The 20638-nt window shown below is 42.8% G+C and overlaps 1 protein-coding gene across 3 annotated transcripts in view; it reads right to left on the reverse strand.

Annotated features, from left to right (window-relative positions):
* pdgfc (platelet derived growth factor c) overlaps positions 1 to 19792 on the reverse strand; it is a 263449-nt gene extending 243657 nt beyond the window's left edge. For all 3 annotated transcript variants that reach the window (XM_055645730.1, XM_055645722.1, XM_055645735.1), the window contains exon 1: positions 19025 to 19792. In XM_055645730.1, the coding sequence (XP_055501705.1) occupies positions 19025 to 19133 (109 nt within the window). In that variant the 5' untranslated portion in view covers positions 19134 to 19792. The remainder of the gene's footprint in view (positions 1 to 19024) is intronic.
* Positions 19793 to 20638: the final 846 nt, after the last annotated feature.

The following is a 20638-nucleotide window of genomic DNA, read 5'->3' on the forward strand; positions in this document are numbered from 1 at the left end:
TTAGGTTTAAACTCTCACTGGAGTTTGGCGGATCAAGTCCGTTGTCACCCTGTGCACTACATTGTACATTGTACACCACATTTAAGTATCACACCAAAAGCTACAGGAGATAATTCCAGCAAAAATATTTTCCCAATTAATTTTAGAATATAACTTAATCCTGCCATGGAATTCCTTGTATTTTGGTTTTATCATCATGCCTCTTGAACCCCATCCTGGGAAATTGAACTTCTCACTGAGATATGATGCTGCATCAAAACATATGGAGATTTGGAACATAGGGGAGATATTCTACCACCTGGCTCAAATGACAAGTTGGTCCGACTCCATCTGATTGAACGTACATAAGTAGCACGACTATTCTGCGGCACCTAAGTGTGCTTTCTGTTCAAAACAAAGCTCTGGAAATCTCTACACAACACTCAATGCTGAATAATCTGTAGAGTGACGGAACTGTCATTAAACAGTCATTAAAGAGAGTACTCCAGTGGCATTGAACTGAAGTTTCACACACAAAGCAAAGTTCAAGTTACCTTCACCTACAAAAGACCATTATTTTTAACTAATTAACACGTTTTCTGTGTATGGCAATTATGATATCCCAGATGTGACAAGCTTAGAAAACCCGAATGAAAAGACATAATGACATCACTAAATCACCAAAAGGGGCTGACATGAGTGGAATTATCCTTTCATTCGCAATTTCTGAGGGGATTATAACATCATTAGCTCGTCAAAAGGACTCTCTGGAAGTGGCACAGATCAGCCTGTTTTAATTTGCATTTTCACAACACAGTTGACACTTTTTTCTAACATTAACGCTACTATAAGGGCATAGTTCCTTATTCGCTATAATGATAAATGTAAGCATTCACACTGTTCCTAATAATACCAGCATTATTATCACTACAGTTTTTAGCTGTGCACCGTATTCAGAGCAGTTTCATCTCCATCCCAGATTTGCAATGAGGGTGACCTTTCTAGGGCTGCCCATCAACAGAGGTAATACATCGATCTTGACAGCAGACCTTTGCAAATGCAGACACAGAAGTCAACCATCCCCGAGCTCACACCCGTCCCCGCGCACAATTAATTATGTCTTTTGACCTCTGCTTCCGCGGTTAAGTCCCAGTCATCCAGCATTTATTTGTTGAGAAATCCCGACAACCTGGCTCACACATTAGTCTGTAATGTGAGCTGAAGGTCCAGAGTACAAGCAGGGTGTGTCACCAAGGCCAGGGGTGTGGCCAGCACAGGAGTACAGACTAAAAGTTCACAGCCAGGGTCTGGAGTGCTCATGTGCAGCATTTTAATAACAAAATGAAATTAAAGCCCATCTGGATATTAATCCAAGTAACAGTAAAAAGTCTGGACAACCTACACATCTAGAATCAGCAACGTATTGAAGACGTTGTCCGGACTAGCGGTTTTCTGGTGGTTGTCAGAGCATTTAATACAGAAATAGGATGGCTTGTATGTGATATTGTAAATCCACCTACATTCACAACTGAATGTTAGTTTCATATGTGATCACAAATATATATGAAGAAAGAATGGATAGACTGGGCTTATATTCACTGGAATTTAGAAAGATGAGAAGGATCTTATAGAAAATATAAAATTATTAAGGGATTGGACAGGCTAGATGCAGGAAAAATGGTCCTGATGTTGGTGGAGTCCATGAACCAGGGTCACAGTTTAAGAATTAGGGGGGAGGCCAATTAGGACTGAGATGAGGAAAATCTTTTTCACCCAGAGAGTTGTAAACCTGTGGAATTCTCTGCCACAGAAGGCAGTGGCAACCAATTCACTGGATGTATTCAAGAGAGAGTTGGATATAGCTCTGAGGGCTAACAGAATCAAGGGATATGGTGAGAAAGCAGGAACGGGGTACTGATTCTGGATGATCAGCCATGATCATATTGAATGGCGGTGCTGGCTCGATGGGCCGAATGGCCTACTCCTGCACCTATTTTCTACGTTTCTATGAATAATGAGTCCAATCAATGTCTACCCATATACACGAACTGTGGTTCTAGGGCTCCGGCCAAAGGAAGTTCAAAGGTTTTAAAAAAGCACACTGTGCCTTCGTAGATCATAACATTCCATTGCATTGTTGGAGGTTGTAGATTGGTTATTGCATGTGAACGAGTAGATGACGAGTCATCAAACCTGACCACGTTTGCCAAACTGTTTGGCAAATTTAAATTTCTCAGGATGCCATTCGGCATCAACTCGGCCAGCGAAGTCTTCCAGAGAAACATGGAACAGCTGTTCCAAGGACTCCCGTGTGCCATCAACGTAGATGATATCCTGGTATATGGCAGAGACACATCCTGGTATATGGCATGACAACAACCTAAAGCTACAGAGACACTTTTCCACATTCGGCGTATCTGTCCGTCTGCAAGCCGGCAACGGAAGACAATTTACCAGCCACGCTTTCAAACACGTTGCCAACCGATGGAACTTCCACCATATCACGAGCAGCCCCGAATACCCTCAAAGTAACGGGCTCGCCAAACGGGCCGTTAGATGGAACGCACCCACCTAGCCAAGTCGGATGTGTACCTCGACCTTTTAAACCTCAGAAACATCACTAGAGACAGGGTCCTGGGCTCACCAGCCCAAGCCTGATGTCCAGAACAACACGACCTCCAATATCAATTGCCTAGCAGAAGCTGGTGCCACAGGTGCTGAAGCCAGCCGCGGTCCAGAAGCACATTCAGGAGAAACACAACATCCAGAAACGATCGTATGACAAGTCTTTCGCTGAAACCATTACTGCGGGGCCAAGTCTTCCACTTGCAAACTACTATGGGACATTCCAGTCTAGGTTGCGTTGTTGGCCCGTCCAAGGAACCCAGATCCTACCTTGTCGATGTTGATGGCGCCCTGTACCGACGGAGCCACCAACACTTGCTGTCTGTAAAGGAACCACGACCTCCACCAGCCGATCCTTTTGCTCCACCTTTATTGTTCCAGCCCTCTGCTGCTGTGGCCACCACTAGTCCCAGCATGTCCTGTTCTCCACCGCGACCGGTGGCTATGACTAACAACACTACCTCTCCCGCATGCTCCCCATATCGGTCACCTCAAGTGTCCCCTGCTGCTTTCTCACTTCCGGGTTCACTGCCTCCCTCTCCCACTAACGTTTCTGGCCCGGAGAGAGAGGGGTTGGTCCGTACACGTTCGGGCCGCATTAGTATACCGCCTGACAGATACGACGAGTATGTTTCAATTCGGAAGTTGCATGAGTGTTTAACTATATTCGCTCATTACAGGGAAGGATGTAGATTGGTTATTGCATGTGAACCAATCATAGTAGAAATAGCATCACTAGCCCCACCTTACTGTATGCTTTATACCAACACCCACTTCCCACACCAGGCAGTCTTGGAAGCGGTAACGATGAACTAACAACTACCAACCTGCTGTACCGCTAGACTATGTGTACAGATTAAAGACGACTTTGAACTCCCGACTGTGTAATTTGCTTATTTACAGTGGTAGATTATAAAGCTGGAGATACTCAGCGGGTGAGGCAGCATCAGGAGTGAAAGAATAGGCAACATTTCGGGCCAAAACCCTTCTTCAGACGTTGCCCGAAACTTTGGCCATTTCCTTTGCTGCCTCACCCGCTGAGTTTTTCCAGCATTTTTGCCTACCTTCGATTTTCCAGCATCTGCAGTTCCTTCTTAAACAGTATCATGTTCGGTGCCTATGTGCAATTCCACCATTGACCTGCGGGTGCTAAAAAGTGCACCTGAAGGCACTTCCACACTTGGAACAAGGTGAGCCCTGGCATCGACATCTATGCCCCAGGGTGAAGAGGTGAAGCCAGGTTGGGGTGAGTGGAGAAAGGTCCATGTGCCCAGGGCAGTATTTATGTCGGGCCCAGAGAAGCTGGAGGAGCAAAGATAATGTTTGCATTTGACTTTTCCGGAGCCAAAGAGACCAGTCACTGGTCTTTTCAGGTAAAAGCACGTATGCTACCCACTTCAATTCTAACGTATCTGAAGTGAGAGAACTCTGTACTACATGGAAGCAAACCCCTAGGTCCAGCACATCCATGCTAACATTTATGTTGTTTGGTGTTTTTTTAATATTCAATCCAATCTTCTGACCTTCTATCCAACTTTCTACAATAACATGTTTTTACTTTAAGTTTGATACCATCTTCATCCTTTTTCATTAACCAGAATGGTGGGTCAGCCCCTTGGATTTTTTTCTTTCCCATTTCATACTCAGAAAGGTCCCCTTAACTATCTCCCATTGTATGTCAATTGACCAATCACTTAAACCTGACTTGCCAATTTACATTTGTTTGGCGTCATGACCTCATATTGTCCAAGTAAAAACATAAAATATACTAGTCCTGAACTCATTGTTCTTTCACTTAAATATAAGTTGAATTATTTTATATTCACTGCTACCAAGGGATTCCTTCGCTGTGAGTTAGTAATGAATTCTATTCCTTGAAAAATACCATGCCTTGTATAGTCCTGAAAATACTCAAGGGTGTCAAGGTGTCAGGGAGAAGGCAGGAGAATGGGGTTGAGAAGGAAAGATAGACCAGCTATGATTGAATGGGGCAGTAGACTCGATGGGTTGAATGGTCTACATCTGCTGCTATGGCTTACGAACTACCCAGAGAACATCTCAATGAAGTTTCCTGTGCAACAGTTATTTCTACTTTATATTTAAATCAAATGCACCATTGCTTTACCTTTTTGCCAAGCTGATGACAATACTTCATAGTCATGCGGAGAATGCAATGGTCATGCTGAAATGTATGTATACTCTATGTGATGCCAGGTACTGGTTTACTTTGACCACAATGGTACCTTCCACCTTATCACTACCACCAACACTGCCACCAAGCAGTGTGCAGACCCCAACCAGCCTCCAAAAAATACAACTGAATGCACTCGGCAAGTTCTGCAGCATCTGTGAAGGGACATACACAAGCAATATTCACTTCCTCTATATCCTTCATGCACTCATCACCTATTCCTTCTTACTTTAGGTTCTCAATTTATCTTCACCCCCATCCCTCCCCCATTCCCATCCACCTACCATCCCTCCCTCTGGCACTACATTTAACTCCCCACCTTACTTTCTTTGCAGATTCAACCATTTGCATTCAATTGTCTCCCTCACTTGTCACCTCATGCCTTGGTTACGATCTCCATTCCCCCACCCGACTTATCTGCCATTCAACCACTCCTTACCCTGGACCCATCTATTCCTTTCCAGCTTCTGGCCCCAATCCTAACCCCGCTCATCTTTCTACCAGCCTGTTCAATCACCATCAGTCTGAGAAATGGTCTCAACCAGAAATGTCATCCATTTCTCTCCACAGATCCTGCCTAACACTGAGTTTCTCTAGCAGTTTGTTCTTTTGCTCCAGGATTCCAGCATCTGCAGTTGCTGTCTCCTCCTTACCTCCCGGCTGTATGGGGTGATGCCAAATTAAGTCATTAACTACATGAGATACATTTTTTCTAATTGTTTAAGAAAATAAACCACACAGATTAGATATGCGTCACAAACCTTTATTAAGCTTCCACATAATGAAGCCGACACTGGATACCGCAAAGTTGACACCCATGCTCTGAAAGATAATCTCATTTTCATAAGCGGAGAACCAGAAACACTGATCCACCCAGATATCAGGAAGATGCAGGTAATTAGAAAAGCAAATAAACAATTTTCTTTTTTGATATTCTTTTTCATACCAGTAAGATGATACATTTTACATACGGTTTTAAATGCTGGTTTTCTAATATCACGCAGGTCTCATTGTACTTCCCCTTTTCCTAACCTAACACCATTCTGATAATAATCTACCTTCCCGTTCTTGCCACCGAAGTGGATAACCTCACATATATCCACATTATATTGCCTCTGCCTACTCACCCAACCTGTCCAAGTCACCTTGCATCCTCATAGCATCCTCTTCACAGTTCATACAGGCACCCAGCTTTGTTTCATCTGCAAATTTTCTAATTTTACTTTTAATTCCTTCATTTAAATCATTAATGTATATTGTAAATAGCTGCGGTCCCAGCACCGAGCCTTGCGGCACCCTAGTCATTGCCTGCCATTCTGAAAGGGACCTGTTAATCCCTACTCTTTGTTTCCTGTCTGCCAACCAATTTTCTATCCATATCAATACCCTACCCCCAATACCATGTGCTCTAATTTTTCCCACCAATATCCTATGTGGGACCTTATCAAATGCTTTCTGAAAGTCCAGGTACACTACATCCACTGGCTCTCCCTTGTCCATTTTACTTGTTAGATCCTCAAAGAATTCCAGAAGATTTGTCAAGCATGATTTCCCCTCTGTAAATCCATGCTGACTCGGACCGATCCTGTTACGACTATCCAAATGCGCTGCTATTACATCCTTGATAATCGACTCCAGCATCTTCCCCACCACCGATGTCAGGCTAACTGGTCAATAATTCCCTGCTTTCTCTCTCCCTCCTTTCTTGAAAAGTGGGATAACATTAGCTACCCTCCAATCCACAGGAACTGATCCAGAATCTATAGAACATTGGGAAATGATCACCAATGCATCCACAATTTCTAGAGCCAACTCCTTGAATAGCCTGGGATGCAGACCAGCAGGCCCTGGGAATTTATCTGCCTTCAGTCCCATCAGTTTACCCAACACCATTTCCTGTCTAATGTGAATTTCCATCTGTCACTCTAGGTCCTCTGTCCCCTAGTACATCTGGGAGATTGTTTATTTCTTCCTTAGTGAAGACGGAACCAAAGTACCTGTTCAACTCATCTGCCATTTCCTTGCTCCCCATAATAAACTCACCTGTTTCTGTCATCAAGGGACCCACATTTGTCTTAACTATTTTTGTCCTCTTCACATATCCTCTTCACGTAGCTTTTACTATCCTCCTTTATATTCTTGGCTAGCTTACCTTCGTACTTCATCTTTTCTCCCCGTATTGCCTTTTTGGTTACCTTCTGTTGATCTTTAAAAGTTTCCCAATCCTCTGGCTTCCCGCTCATCTTTGCTATGATATACAGCTTCTCTTTTATTTTTATACTGCCCTTGACTTCCCCTGTCATACTAAATCATACTTTCCCCGAGCTGAAGTATTTGATTTTAAAATGAGAAAATGTCAAGTTTCTGAAGGCATCAAGATATTCAACTTTTTGCTATCCTCTCGAATAAAATTAGGCCATGAATTTATCCATGGGAATTTCATTTGCTTTTCATTATGTTTATGCATATTTTCATTGAGGTTACTAAATCTAAATTATTATTTAGGTTAATCATTTTCCATAATGGGCCTAAATATATACAACACGCGCGGCATGGTGATGCAGCAGTAGAGTTGCTGCCTTTAAGCGCTTTCAGCGCCAGAGACCCGGGTTCAATCCCGACTACAGGTGCTGTCTGTACGGAGATTGTACATTCACCCCGTGAACACAAGGGTTTTCTCTTAGATCTTCGGTTTCCTCCCACACTCCAAAGACGTACAGGTCTGTAGGTTAATTGGCTTGGTATCAATTTTATATTGTCCCTCGTGTGTGTAGGATAATGTTAATGTGCAGGGATCGCTGGTCGGCACAGACTCAGTGGGCCGAAGGGCCTGTTCCCGTGCTGTATCTCTAAACTAAAAATAGGATTAAAGAAGAGCTGATTTCAGTTGGTAGAGCAGATACAACTATCCTTGTATGTTTGTACAAACTTGGGTAATAAATTACTTACTTAGTTACTTACTTACTACTTATTATGGAAAATGCATGGTAATGTATTTGGATAGATTCATAAATATGAAGGTTAAAACGCACATTTCCTGTAATATATAGTATCACAGGTATAATATCGCGTGCCATCAGGACCACACAGCTCCAGACCTCAATACAATCTTTGTCCAAACTTACACAAAGGAATTAAATTTCTATAGGTTAGGTGACAGAATTAAACAAATCCTGCCAAAATATATGTCAATGAGAATCAGGGAGAATACCGGTACTCTTCACTGGCTGGACTCATAACTTGCACAAAGGGAAATGCCTGTGGTTGTTGGAAGCAAATGACTTCGGCCCCAAGACGTTGTTTCCAGTGTTCCTTGGGACAATATTCTTGGCCCAAACACCATGAGCTGTTATATCATTGACTTTCACCAGCATAATGCCAGAAGTGTTGGAGTTCACTGATGACTTGAGGATGTTAAGATCATTTTGCAACGCTTCAGATAGTGGGGGGAAAAAAAAAATGCAGGCAGCAGGACATGGATATCATCCAAGTTCAACTGTCAAGTGACATTCATCATACAGAGATCAAGCAATATTAATTTCTAATCACAAAAACCCAACCACTAACATCAATAGCATTACCATCAAAACTCCCACTAATAACATTATGTGTATCACTATCGATAAGTAACTTGACTGCACCTGCTAGGTAAATAGTGGTAAAAGAAAACCATCAGGAGGTGGGTTTTCTGTGACGAGATGCTCATCTGATTCCCCAAAGCCCTTTTCTGTCATCTAGAGAGCACAAAGGATTAGATATTCTCCACTTGCCTGGATGAGAGGAGATTAAACAACATTAACGCTCCTTGACAACAGTTAGAACAAAGAGGCTTATCCGCTTTTCCTATCCTTCACATTGAATATTCACTCCCAGCTCCACAGGTGTTGTTTCCACATGAAAATACACTGCAATGAGTGGCCAGATATCCTCCATAAAGCTCCCAACTGCTTTATGAAGTTCAAGGGGCAGCAGAAATGTTGCGACGCCAAGTCCTTCAATTTTGTTCTGAGCCACACGGCAGAGTGACGTGGAAATGTATTTCCGTTCGTTCATGATTGCTAGGTCAAAATCCTGGAATTTCCTGCCTAATGTACTGTGCTGACACCATGTGAAAAGCAACAGTACAAGAATGGTGATCACCACTGCCTTGTCAAGGGCAAATAGTATTGGGCAGTAATACAGGCCTTGCTTTTTTTTTAAGTTGATTTTTTTTTGTGAGCGATGTCAAAAAATGTAATTTGAAAGATTATATTTCAAAGAATTCAAGTGGTGCAGTATTTTACACTGGAAACTCTGCATGCCACATAATGATAGACACAACATCTGAGCTGCGATTTCCCACAGGTAGCATGTTTCAGGCTTTCAGTCATGCTGTGATGTATAATCAGGGAGTGGAAACCTGGATGTTTTCCACAGAGAAGCAGTGGGAAAAAAATCTGTGGTAAAATCACCTGGGAATGTTCACACTCAGCAGCTGTAAGCATGGCGCCTATAAGCATCATGCCAGTCTTTGCTCTCGAATTTAATAAATATTCCGCATGTATAAAGCATTAAAGTTCAGTACAAAAAAAAGAAATTTTAGATGCGTCAAGAATGGAAATTCTTAAACCATACAGTTCTCTCAGATCAAAGACAAAAACACTTTGTAACATTTAGTGTTGACATGCTGCTGAGTGTGACATTCAATTGTTTGGAATGCACCATCCCACTGTGATATGCTGTGCCATTTATGCTGCAATCCCATCCTTGAAATTAGCATTAATGCCACAGTAAAGACCCGAAACGTCACATATTCCTTCTCTCCAGAGAAATACTGTGGCATTAATACTAATTCTCCTTAATTTTCATTAATATTAATACTCCTTCGTCAGAAGAAGGGTCTTGACTGGAAACGTCACCCATTCCTTCTCTTCAGAGATGCTGCCTGTTCCGGTGATTTACTCCAGCTTTTCGTGTCTATCTTTGGTTTGTTCCTTCCTCCACAATATGTCTCTGTAGGTTTGCACAATGCACCCAAGCAATCAGTCAATAAGAGCAACTTAAAAACGCAATTGCTAGGATATATACAGATTCAGTCAACATGTTAAGCTTACATTAGTTTCCACTTCAAACACAATTTGTTTGTGGAGAAGTGTTTTGCAATTACCTTAAGGATGCGAGAAGCAAAAAATAAATCCCAATCTTTATTTATAAATCCCAATTGGAATGACCAGCTAAAACATCTTTACAGAACTATTAAACTAACACTTAAACTCATAAAGGATTTTTTTTTTTCCCCCCAAGATAATTCTTGAAGTATACCCGACCTTCTCACCGACAAAATTTTTCCTAAATCGACGATCATTGGAAAGGTACAAATTTGACTATCTATACATTATTACTTTATTTCCACCTCATCATAAATAATGGAGAAGTTAAACTGAGATTATTGTAATAAAGGTGCTTTCTTAATCCAGTGCTAGTTGCACAGAGGATATAGTGTACCCCTACTTCAAGGAAGCTAATTTCTCTATTGTCTGAAGAAGGGTTTTGACCCAAAACGTCGCCAATTCCTTCTCTCCAGAGATACTGCATGTCTCACTGAGTTACTCCAGCATTTGTGTATATCCTTTCTATATGAATGCTTGATATCACTTTGCATCAATGACTTTCCTGTTGTTTCTGTTACTTCAATCCACCAAAGATTGATAGCATCAGAAAATAATATGTTACGAAGGGAAGGAAAGCACACCGTCCATTTTGCAACATGGATTGAGATATATTACAAAAGAAGTTGGAAAGGGTGCTGGAAGATTCACGAGGATGTTGCCAGGCCTCGAGATGCCTAGGCTACAGGGAGAGGTTGAGCAGGCTAGGATTCTGTTCCTTGGAGCGCAGGAGGATGAGGGGTGATCTTATAGAGGTGTACAAAATCATGTGAGGAATAGATCGGGTAGGCGCACAGAGTAGGAGAAACGCGAACCACAGGACATAGTTGAGTTTGGCAGAAACAAGCCAAGAATTAGAATTTCCATTATAACAGACATGGGATGTGATGGAACTCTGCATCCTTGGTGTCAAAGCCCGGTGTTCAACTACCTTCCTCATCCACCATGTTCTCACATGGTAAATTTGTAATCATATGCAAATCCTTTCATAGAAGTATTCAGCCCCCTTTACTCTGATACCCCTATCTCTCTCAGTTCGGACAACTCTAGAATCCTTTGATAAATCTACCTTCCTCCAATTTTGACCAAGTGCTTCTCCGTTTATTTCAGTCTTCCATGGCGAGCTTTGCCTTCAGCTGTCCTCAAACACCTTCATAAAAACCTCTGATTCCACATATTTCACAAAACAGTTCCTCAGCACCTATCTTAGATCATTGATTCATCTGACAATTGTGAAAACTACTGCAAAGTAATGGGATACTTAAACTGCATTAAAGAAGTCGATAAATACATGTTGCTATTATTGGCATCCATGTTTTCTTACTGAAAGTGCTTCCCAAGACAACAATTAGTGAGAACAGGTAAAAGATAATCAGACTTTTGAATCTGCTTAGCCCTCAATACAATCATGGTTAATCTAATATCCCCTCAAGTTCTCCTCCTGCCCTCAATCATAGAAACATAGAAAATAGGTGCAGGAGTAGGTCATTCAGCTCTTCGAGCCTGCACCGCCATTCAATATGATCATGGCTGATCATCCAACTCAGTATCCTGTACCTGCGTTCTCTCCATACCCCCTGACCCCTTTAGCCACAAGGGCCACATCTAACTCCCTCTTAAATATAGCCAATGACCTGGCCTCAACTACCTTCTGTGGCAGAGAATTCCAGAGATTCACTACTCTCTGTGTGAAAAATGTTTTTCTCATCTCGGTCCTAAAAGACTTCCCCCTTATCCTTAAACTGTGACCCCTTATTCTGGACTTCCCCAAGATCATAATTCCCCTTCATCATAACATCCCCTATTATCATAATTCTACTTAATTCAGGCTTAAATATACAGTAGCATTCTATCCCCATGATGTGGTGGCAAGACGTTCTAAAGATTCACACGCGTGAAAGCAAAATACTTCCTCATCGCAGTCTTAAATGGGTGACATCTTACTCTGAGCATGCTCTCTGGTCCAGGGCTCTCCATGAGAGAAAACAACCTCTCAGAATTTACCCTGTCCTGCTCCCAAAGAAACTTATATGTTTCAATGAGATTGCCTCATCCTTTCAACCTCCAAAAGAAGGTGGTGAATCTGTGGAATTAAATGCCAAAGACAGCTGGAGGCCAAGTCAATGGATATTTTAAGGCAGAGATTGACAGATTGTAGATTAGTATGGGTGTCAGGGGTTATGGGGAGAAGGCGAGAGAATGGGGTTGGGAGGGAAAGATAGATCAGCCATGATTGAACGATGGAGTAGACTTAATTCTGCATCTATAACTTATGAACGTATGAAGAATAGGATCCCCAACTGTTTTACCTTTCTTCAAAGGACATTGCCTGCATACCCAATGTAAATCTACCTTCTTGAACTGCCTCCAATGAATCAATATGTAGCAATGTGTTCAGTTTTGGTCACCCTGCTTTAGGAAAGATACCATTAAGATGGAAAGAGCACAGAAAATATATACAGTGGCTTGCAAAAGTATTCATACCCCTTGAACTTTTCCACATTTTGTCACGTTACAATCACAAACGTAAATGTATTTTATTGGGATTTTATGTGATAGACAAACACAAAGTGGCGCATAATTGTGAAGTGGAAGGAAAATGATACATGGTTTTCAGATTTTTTTACAAATAAAAAACTGAAAAGTGTGGCGTGCAAAAGTATTCAGCCCCCTTTACTCCGATACCCCTAAATATAATCCAGTGCAACCAATTGCCTTCAGACGTCACCTAATTAGTAAATAGAGTCCACTTGTGTGTAATCTAATCTCAGTATAAATACAGCTGTTCTGTGAAGGCCTCAGAGGTTTGTTAGAAAACATTAGTGAACAAACAGCATCATGAAGCCCAAGGAACACACCAGACAAGTCAGGGATAAAGTTGTGGAGAAGTTTAAAGCAGGGTTAGGTTATAAAAAAAATCCCAAGCTTTGAACATCTCACGGAGCACTGTTCAATCCATCATCCGGAAATGGAAAGAGTATGGCACAATTGCAAACCTACCAAGACATGGCCGTCCACCTAAACTGACAGGCCGGGCAAGGAGAACATTGATCAGAGAAGCAGCCAAGAGGCCCATAGTAACTCTGAAGGAGCTGCAGAGATCCACAGCTCAGGTGGGAGAATCTGTCCACAGGACAACTATTAGTCGTGCGCTCCACAAATCGGGCCTTTATGGAAGAGTGGCAAGAAGAAAGCCATTGTTGAAAAAAAGGCTTAAGAAGTTCTGTTTGCAGTTTGCCACAAGCCATGTGGGGGACACAGCAAACATGTGGAGGAAGGTGCTCTGGTCAGATGAGACCAAAATTGAAGTTTTTGGCCTAAATGCAAAACGCTATGTGTGGCGGAAAACTAACACTGCACATCACCCTGAACACACCATCCCCACTGTGAAACATGGTGGTGGCAGCATCATGCTGTGGGGATGCTTTTCTTCAGCAGGGACAGGGAAGCTGGTCAGAGTTGATGGGAAGATGGATGGAGCCAAATACAGGGCAATCTACAATGAAATGGTTTAGATCAAAGCATAATCTTAGAAGAAAACCTGTTAGAGTCTGCAAAAGACTTGAGACTGGGGCGGAGGTTCGCCTTCCAGCAGGACAACGACCCTAAACATACAGCCAGAGCTACAATGGAATGGTTTATGCACCACTTTGTGTTGGTCTATCACATAAAATCCCAATAAAATACATTTACATTTGTGGTTGTAACGTGACAAAATGTGGAAAAGTTCAAGGGGTATGAATACTTTTGCAAGCCACTGTATAAGGATGTTGAAACAAAGAACTGCAGATGCTTTTTAATACACAAAATGACACAAAATGCTGGAGCAACTCAGCAAGTCAGGCAGCATCTCTGGAGAACATGGATAGGTGACATTTCGGGTCGAGACTCTTCTTCAGACTGATAGTTGGGATGGGGAGAAGAAAGATGGAAAAGCAGAACAAAGCGTGTCAGATAATAGGCGGACGTAGGCGAGGGGGCTGTTTGACAGGCAGATGATTGGTACAAATGTCAGAGATAAGAGCAGAAGGCTTAATACAGTAGCAGAGAGGGGTAGGTAGGGGAGTTGGAGGGGAGAAGTTCAGAGGTTATCGGAGCAGCACTAGGCCATTTAGTTCATTGTCTACTCCGCCATTCAATCATGGCTGATCTATCTTACCATCTCAACCCCATTCTCCTGCCTTCTCCCCATAACCTCTGACATCCATACTAATCAATAAAAGGAGGTAGGAATCCAGGCAGAGCACAGTGGTTTGGAGGAAGGGGGTTGAAAGAAAAATACAGGAGGGGAGAAAGCAGGGGTGGGGGGGGGGTTTGGGGGACGTGAGGGGATACCTAAAATTGGAGAATCCATTGTTCATATCGTTGTGGAATGTGAGGTGTTGTTCCTCCAGTTTACCTGTGGCCTCACGCTGATAGTGAAATAGGCCCAGGACATAAATGTCAGTGTGGGAATGGAAAGGGTAGTTAAAATGGTTAGCAACCGGGAGTTCCAGTAGACCTCCGCAGACTGAGCGCATCGTTCATCAAAATGGTCACCAGGTCTACGTTTCGTCCTGCCAATGTTCTCGGACCCAAGGGACTGAGTCATAAGGAGAGGTTATGTAGGCTAGGACATTTTTCCGTGGAGTGTAGGAGACTGGGAGGTAATATTACGGAAGTATATAAAATTATGAAGGGCATAGATAGGGTGATTGCACACAGCCTTTTTTCCATGGTTGGGGAATCAAGAATTACAGGGCATAGGTTTAAGGTAAGAAAGGACTAATTTAATAGAAACCTGTAGGACAGTTTATTTTTCCACACAGAGCATGGTACGTATATGGAGTCAGCTGCCCAAAGGAATGGTTGAGGCAGCTCCTGTAACAAAATTTAAAACAAATTTGGACAGGTGCAGGAATAGGAAAGGTTTCGAGGGATATGGATCAAATGAGATGACTATAGAGGGCGTCTTGGTTGTCATGGCTGAGCTGGGCTGAAGGGACTATTTGGCTAAATAGTTGGAACAAAATAATTTGCATTACTCGAGATACAGTCTCACTATCACCTTATGTTGCTGTAATCAGACCCCTAATTTTATCTTCCAAATCCCTTGAAACAAGGCCAATTTTCCATCGTCTTTCAAATTACCTGCTGACTTTCTGTGTTTCATGCATACAGACTCCTAAATTACTTGTATTTAATCTCTGTTCCTTAGACAGCACTACCCCTCTCAATGTCCAGGTTGATTATTACAATCTATTTCCTCAGGCAACTTTTCGGTCATGTTTCATGTGGTTATTTTATTTGACTCCATGCCAATCTTTGATAAATGCTCCTGTGAAGCACTTGATGCAATTTTACTCTGTTAAAGGCATTATATTAATACAATACATACTTTGAGAACTGCGGGCAATTAGATCCATATAACAACTGGGGAGAAAATTAGAGAAAAAAAAGTTAATCTATCACTTACAAAATTATGTGCCAATATTTTGATTTTTGTTAATAGTTTATCTGGTAGAATGTATTGCCATTTTGAGCCATTTACTGTTTTTTTTTTTAAATCTTTTGCATCACTCACTGACCAGCTTGGCAATTTCAATATTTTCTGTTTATGTTTGCATAATTTTTATATTTTAAATACAATGGGCAGGTGTATTCTCCAGATTCAGGGGCAGTTTCTTCCCAGCTGTTATCAGGCAACTGAACCATCCTACCAACAACTAGAGAGCAGTCCTGAACTACTATCTACCTCATTGGAGACCATTGGACTATCTTTGATCAGACTTTACTGGCTTTATTTTGTAATAAATGTTAGTCACATTATTCCCTTTATCATGTATATATAGTCTGTGAATGAATCAATTGTAATCATGTATTGTCTTTCCGCTGACTGGTTAGCACACAACAAAAGCTTTTCACTGTACCTCGGTACATGTGACAATAAACTAAACTAAACAATGCATGGTTGCCGATTATTGACTCCAATGACACCCCCTGCATGTATTAATCTGATACAAATAGATGGATACAATTTGTCCTCTGCTTCTCAACTCCTGCAATGACTAGGAACATCACGACACCTTTGGCAGCCCATCAACTACTCACAACTTCAAAACAGTTTCTAGTACCCTGGCTGATATAAATGCTGGAAAGCTAATAAAAACATTTTTAAATACAAGGGTACACAAAAATGCTGGAGAAACTCAGCGGGTGCAGCAGCATCTATGGAGCGAAGGAAATAGGTGACGTTTCGGCTCGAAACCCTTCTTCAGACCCGAAACGTCACCTATTTCCTTCGCTCCGTAGATGCTGCTGCACCCGCTGAGTTTCTCCAGCATTTTTGTGTGCCTTTGATTTTCCAGCATCTGCAGTTCCTTCTTGAACACTTTAAATACAAGGGTACAGATTAGATTTATGAGGATGTTGCCAGGATTAGAGGGTGTGAGCTATAGGCAGGGGTTGAGCAGGCTGGGACTCGACCACGGGTAAACATGAGGAAGAGGACTGAACTTTGTTGCCTTCCCTCACAGTGGGAAACATTGATTCCACAGTGGGGGATGTTTTATGTTTCATGTTAAATTCTATAGTGTTGTGTTTGTCTTATTTGTGTGCTGCATGGCAATTCAAATTCCACTGCACCAATTGGTGTATGTGACAATAAGTCCTTTGTCCTTTTGTCCTTTATTCCTTGGAGCACAGGAGGATGTGGGGTGATCCTATAGAGATATATAAAATCATGAGAGGAATAGGTCAGGTAGATGCACAGAGTCTCTTGCCCAGAGTAGGTGAAATGAGAACCAGAGGACATGGGCTTAAGGTAACGGAAATAATTTAATAGGAATCTGAGGGGTAACTTTTTCACACAAAGGGTAGTGGGTGTATGGAACAAGCTGCCAGAGGAGGTAGTTGAGGCAGGGACTATCCCAACGTTTAAGAAACAGGATAGGACAGGTTTGGAGGGATATGGACCAAACTCAGGCAGGTGGGACTAGTGTAGCTGGGACAAGTTGGTCGGTGTGGGTAAGTTAGGCCGAAGGGCCTGTTACCTCACTGTATGGCTAAATATGGCAGTAAAATAAGAACATTACGTTAAAGGCATGTTCGTAAAATAACACAAGCACTTATTTTTCCCTATTAAGCTGAGAGGCCGAATGTAAAATGCATCCCGCTCATCTCGACAGTTGATCAGTGCTCCAATGCTGCAGTCAATGATGAGACCAGCAGCTGAGAGGACGGCCTATTGCACCAGCACCTGATCCTTAGACTTTCACTTTTCAACACACACTCACACACCTGGAACTCTGATACATTGTGGACATCAAAAAGCTGATTCTCAGACAGCACAATTTGGAACCTTACTAAATATGGTTCAATACACTTTAAAACAAAATAACACTATAAAAATACAGACGCAAGCATGTAAATTAGCAGTGTCTGAATCTACTTTGTAACGATCAACTCCAGCAAATGTCACAGTCTGATTCACATTACTGCAGAAGTCCAGCACTGTTCCCGGGTACAACATCAGCTGATGCTGTTTAGAACCGCTGCTGTACACTGACTAACCACCATTTACCTGGATTACACGTAACATGCCATTATCGCCACATATAAGAAAGAAAATCATTTCATGATGTGATCAACTCAGAGAACAGAATAACTCAGCGTTTGTTCACGGTTTTACTTCTTGAACAAGTGCTGGACTTTTAAAGCATGAAATCCTTTGATGTAACCCTGTGATCTCAGCTGCAAATTGTTAAACAGAATATGATGTCCATAAATCTAATTTCACGGGGGCATATTTATATACTTATTAAAATGATCGCGATTTTTAGTTTCGTCCGAGCCCACGCTGGTTTGTTCCAACCATTTCTTACTCAGGTTGGGCCACTTAAAAAAAAAACACAGGAATCTTATGCTTCCCATCCTTCTTATTATCCAGACTGGTTTGTAATCAAAAACACTGTCAAGTCTCTAAGCCATATAATTAGGTAGTAATGAATGGGGAGAGTGGATTTATCATAGCTTTTGATGCACCAGTTTTTTAGGTTTGCCAGGAGGGCTGGCAGAGAGAGAGGGAGGGAGCGCACCTTTACATTCTCTGTTGCGATTAAATAAAGGGGACAAGTCAAAACGAGCTGCGTCGCTTTAAACCCAATTTTCCTGAAGTGCTCTTAAATCTATAAAATAAAAGGCTACAAAATATCACAGTGGCTCTTTGATTCCACGAGTTGCTTTATCGCAGATACGCGCAAATGACCTCAGCAATTCAGTGTGACTAATGCGACAGAACCAGTGGGCCGAACGGCCCCCTTCAGAGTGGAAATAAATCAATCGGGCAATCAGCGCTCTCGTGTATGTGTGCACAGCTCTCAAGATGAGATAGTGGCGGCTTTGGAAGACCTGGCGGCTGTCTGTCAGTGTGCAACTCATTCGCTGGCTGGCGCTTTTGATCGCTCCCACTGGCTCTTCCAAGTTCTCTGACTGTGAGGCCAGCTTTGTTAGTGCTTGCTCTTTGATCGCCGCCCTGGCTGCCTGCAGGTGCCAGATGTCATCGCGTTTACAAGCAGCGTGGCTCTGGCTTTTAAAAAAAATAAAAATAAAAGCACGCCAGCACCACTTCAGACGCAAGAAAGTGGAAAACTTAAACCCTTTCTTTGGATCTCTCTTTTTTTAAACGTATCATTGTTATACAGAGTTACAGGGTGGTGCCGATGAGGCTGCATACATAATGCAAAGATTTTGGAGGAGCGCTTTTACAGAAATAGTATCCCAAGGAGACGTTTGCATTCTGGCACAGGGGAAATTCGCATTCCCCGCGGTCAAAACCTTAGGCACCGCGTACATCAGGGAGCGGGGGGAGAGAGAGATAGAGAGGGGGGGAGGTCATGATTGCCTTCATCTGAAGTAGCCGGCCGGGGGCTACTGTGAAGCTGATACCTGCAAGGCGACCAGCCACCCGCCACACCGGCAAGCGAGTGCAGCCACAACAACAAAACAAGTTAGCGCGTCAAGGGAGGGCAAACTCCGACTGAACCACATCAAAGAGCAACCGGAGGGGAGGAGGAGGGGGGGGGGGGGGGATATAAAGACTTACCGTTCGGTTCCTTGTTACTGGAGGGCTGGAACTTGTTGATTTGGGCTTCCGATCCATGATGGCGGAAGTCGAGAGCCGATATTAGCAGGAATACTAATGACAGGGACATTTGAGGGGGCAGTGGGCGAGCGCTGTGGACGCAGGTCGAACTGGGCACACGCCGGGCTTTCTTCTGGCTGATCCTCCAGCAGCGGCCGCCGCTTCTAGCAGGCAGAGGAGCGAGAGCGGGGACCCTGATGTGCCAGCATTTCTACCAGATAATCACACAGTGGCTTCCACATTCCGATCCAAAAGCACTCCCTTCTCTCCTCACCGTGCCCCGACCCAACGATCTCACTTATCAACTCAATGGCTAATGTAAAGGCGAAAAAAAAAAAAATGACAGACGGTTATTGCCAGATCCCAAAGTTTTTTTTTTAAAAGGCGCAGCCAAGTCTTTACGCACACCTGTCAACTTTTATAACTTCTGGATTTTAAAACTGTCTTCAATATAAAGTCGACGTTCTTTGTTTTTTTCCCCCCTTTGTTTTTTTTTTTCTATCATCAGCTGCCAGAGCCAAAGTTTTCTGTCTGGACAAAATTTTAGTCAAAAATTACTTTAAAAGGTAGTTTACCAGCGAACAGCTGGATTCCATTATTCCAGGGTACTTTCAAGTGGGTTTTTTTTTAAAGGGCTGATTTAAGGTTTTTTTTTCCTCTCTCCCTCACTTGACGTCAGCTAAAGACAAAAACAAATCCTTCCAAGTGCTGCCTGGTGCCGTGCGAAAGGGAAGATTACGCCTTAGCACATTTTACGTCCCCACATCCCTCCCTCTATCCCTCCCTCCCTCCCCTCCCCCCCCCCCCCCCCTCCCTCCCCCCCCCCCATCCATCGGCTGCTCCGTTCAGACGTGCGGGTGGATTCGCCTCTTGGGTGAGCAAGACTGCCAACTGGCGACACGACAGGTGGTGGAGCATTGCTAGCTGCAAACCTCTCCAGGGACAACAGACTTCAGACATCAGACTTTACATAGCAGCCTTAATCCCCCGGTGCAATATGCACGTCGAACCCTCGGATTGTTTAAGAACTATTTGGGGAGACTTGGGAAACCATATATTCATTTATGTTTTTATTTTAAAAAAATGGAAATTCAAAATAAATACTTCGGTGACTTTTAAAAAAAAGTTTCGTCTGCGCTTATTGGGTTACTGTAGGGGACCAAGGCGAATAACCACATTCGTGTTCAATTCAGATCTGTTGAAAGCGCCACTGTTTCGTTTGTATTTCACTCAAAGTTCAGGGAAACGGTGCCGGTACCTTGCACCCGCTTCACAATAAAAGATGCCATGATTGTGAGTCATTCAGAATAGCCACTTGGGTCAAAAGGTGTGGAATTCACTGAAGACTAGCTGTTAATTCACACTACCAATATAGGCAATTCGAGTTTTAAAATGTTATCGAAACCAATCCGGGCATTATTGAAGTGCTAATGAGTTGTCAAGGCGGAAAGCAATGATGACTAAATGAAGACAACATAACGAGGCAATTGCAGATGCTGGAATCTTCAGCAAAAGTGCTGGAGGAACTCAACGGGACAGTCAGTAAAGGGAATGGACATGTGAAGGGGGGGTCCT

This window comes from Leucoraja erinacea, chromosome 1 (genome assembly GCF_028641065.1).
Source record: "Leucoraja erinacea ecotype New England chromosome 1, Leri_hhj_1, whole genome shotgun sequence".
In the NCBI taxonomy this organism is placed as follows: Eukaryota; Metazoa; Chordata; class Chondrichthyes; order Rajiformes; family Rajidae; genus Leucoraja; species Leucoraja erinaceus.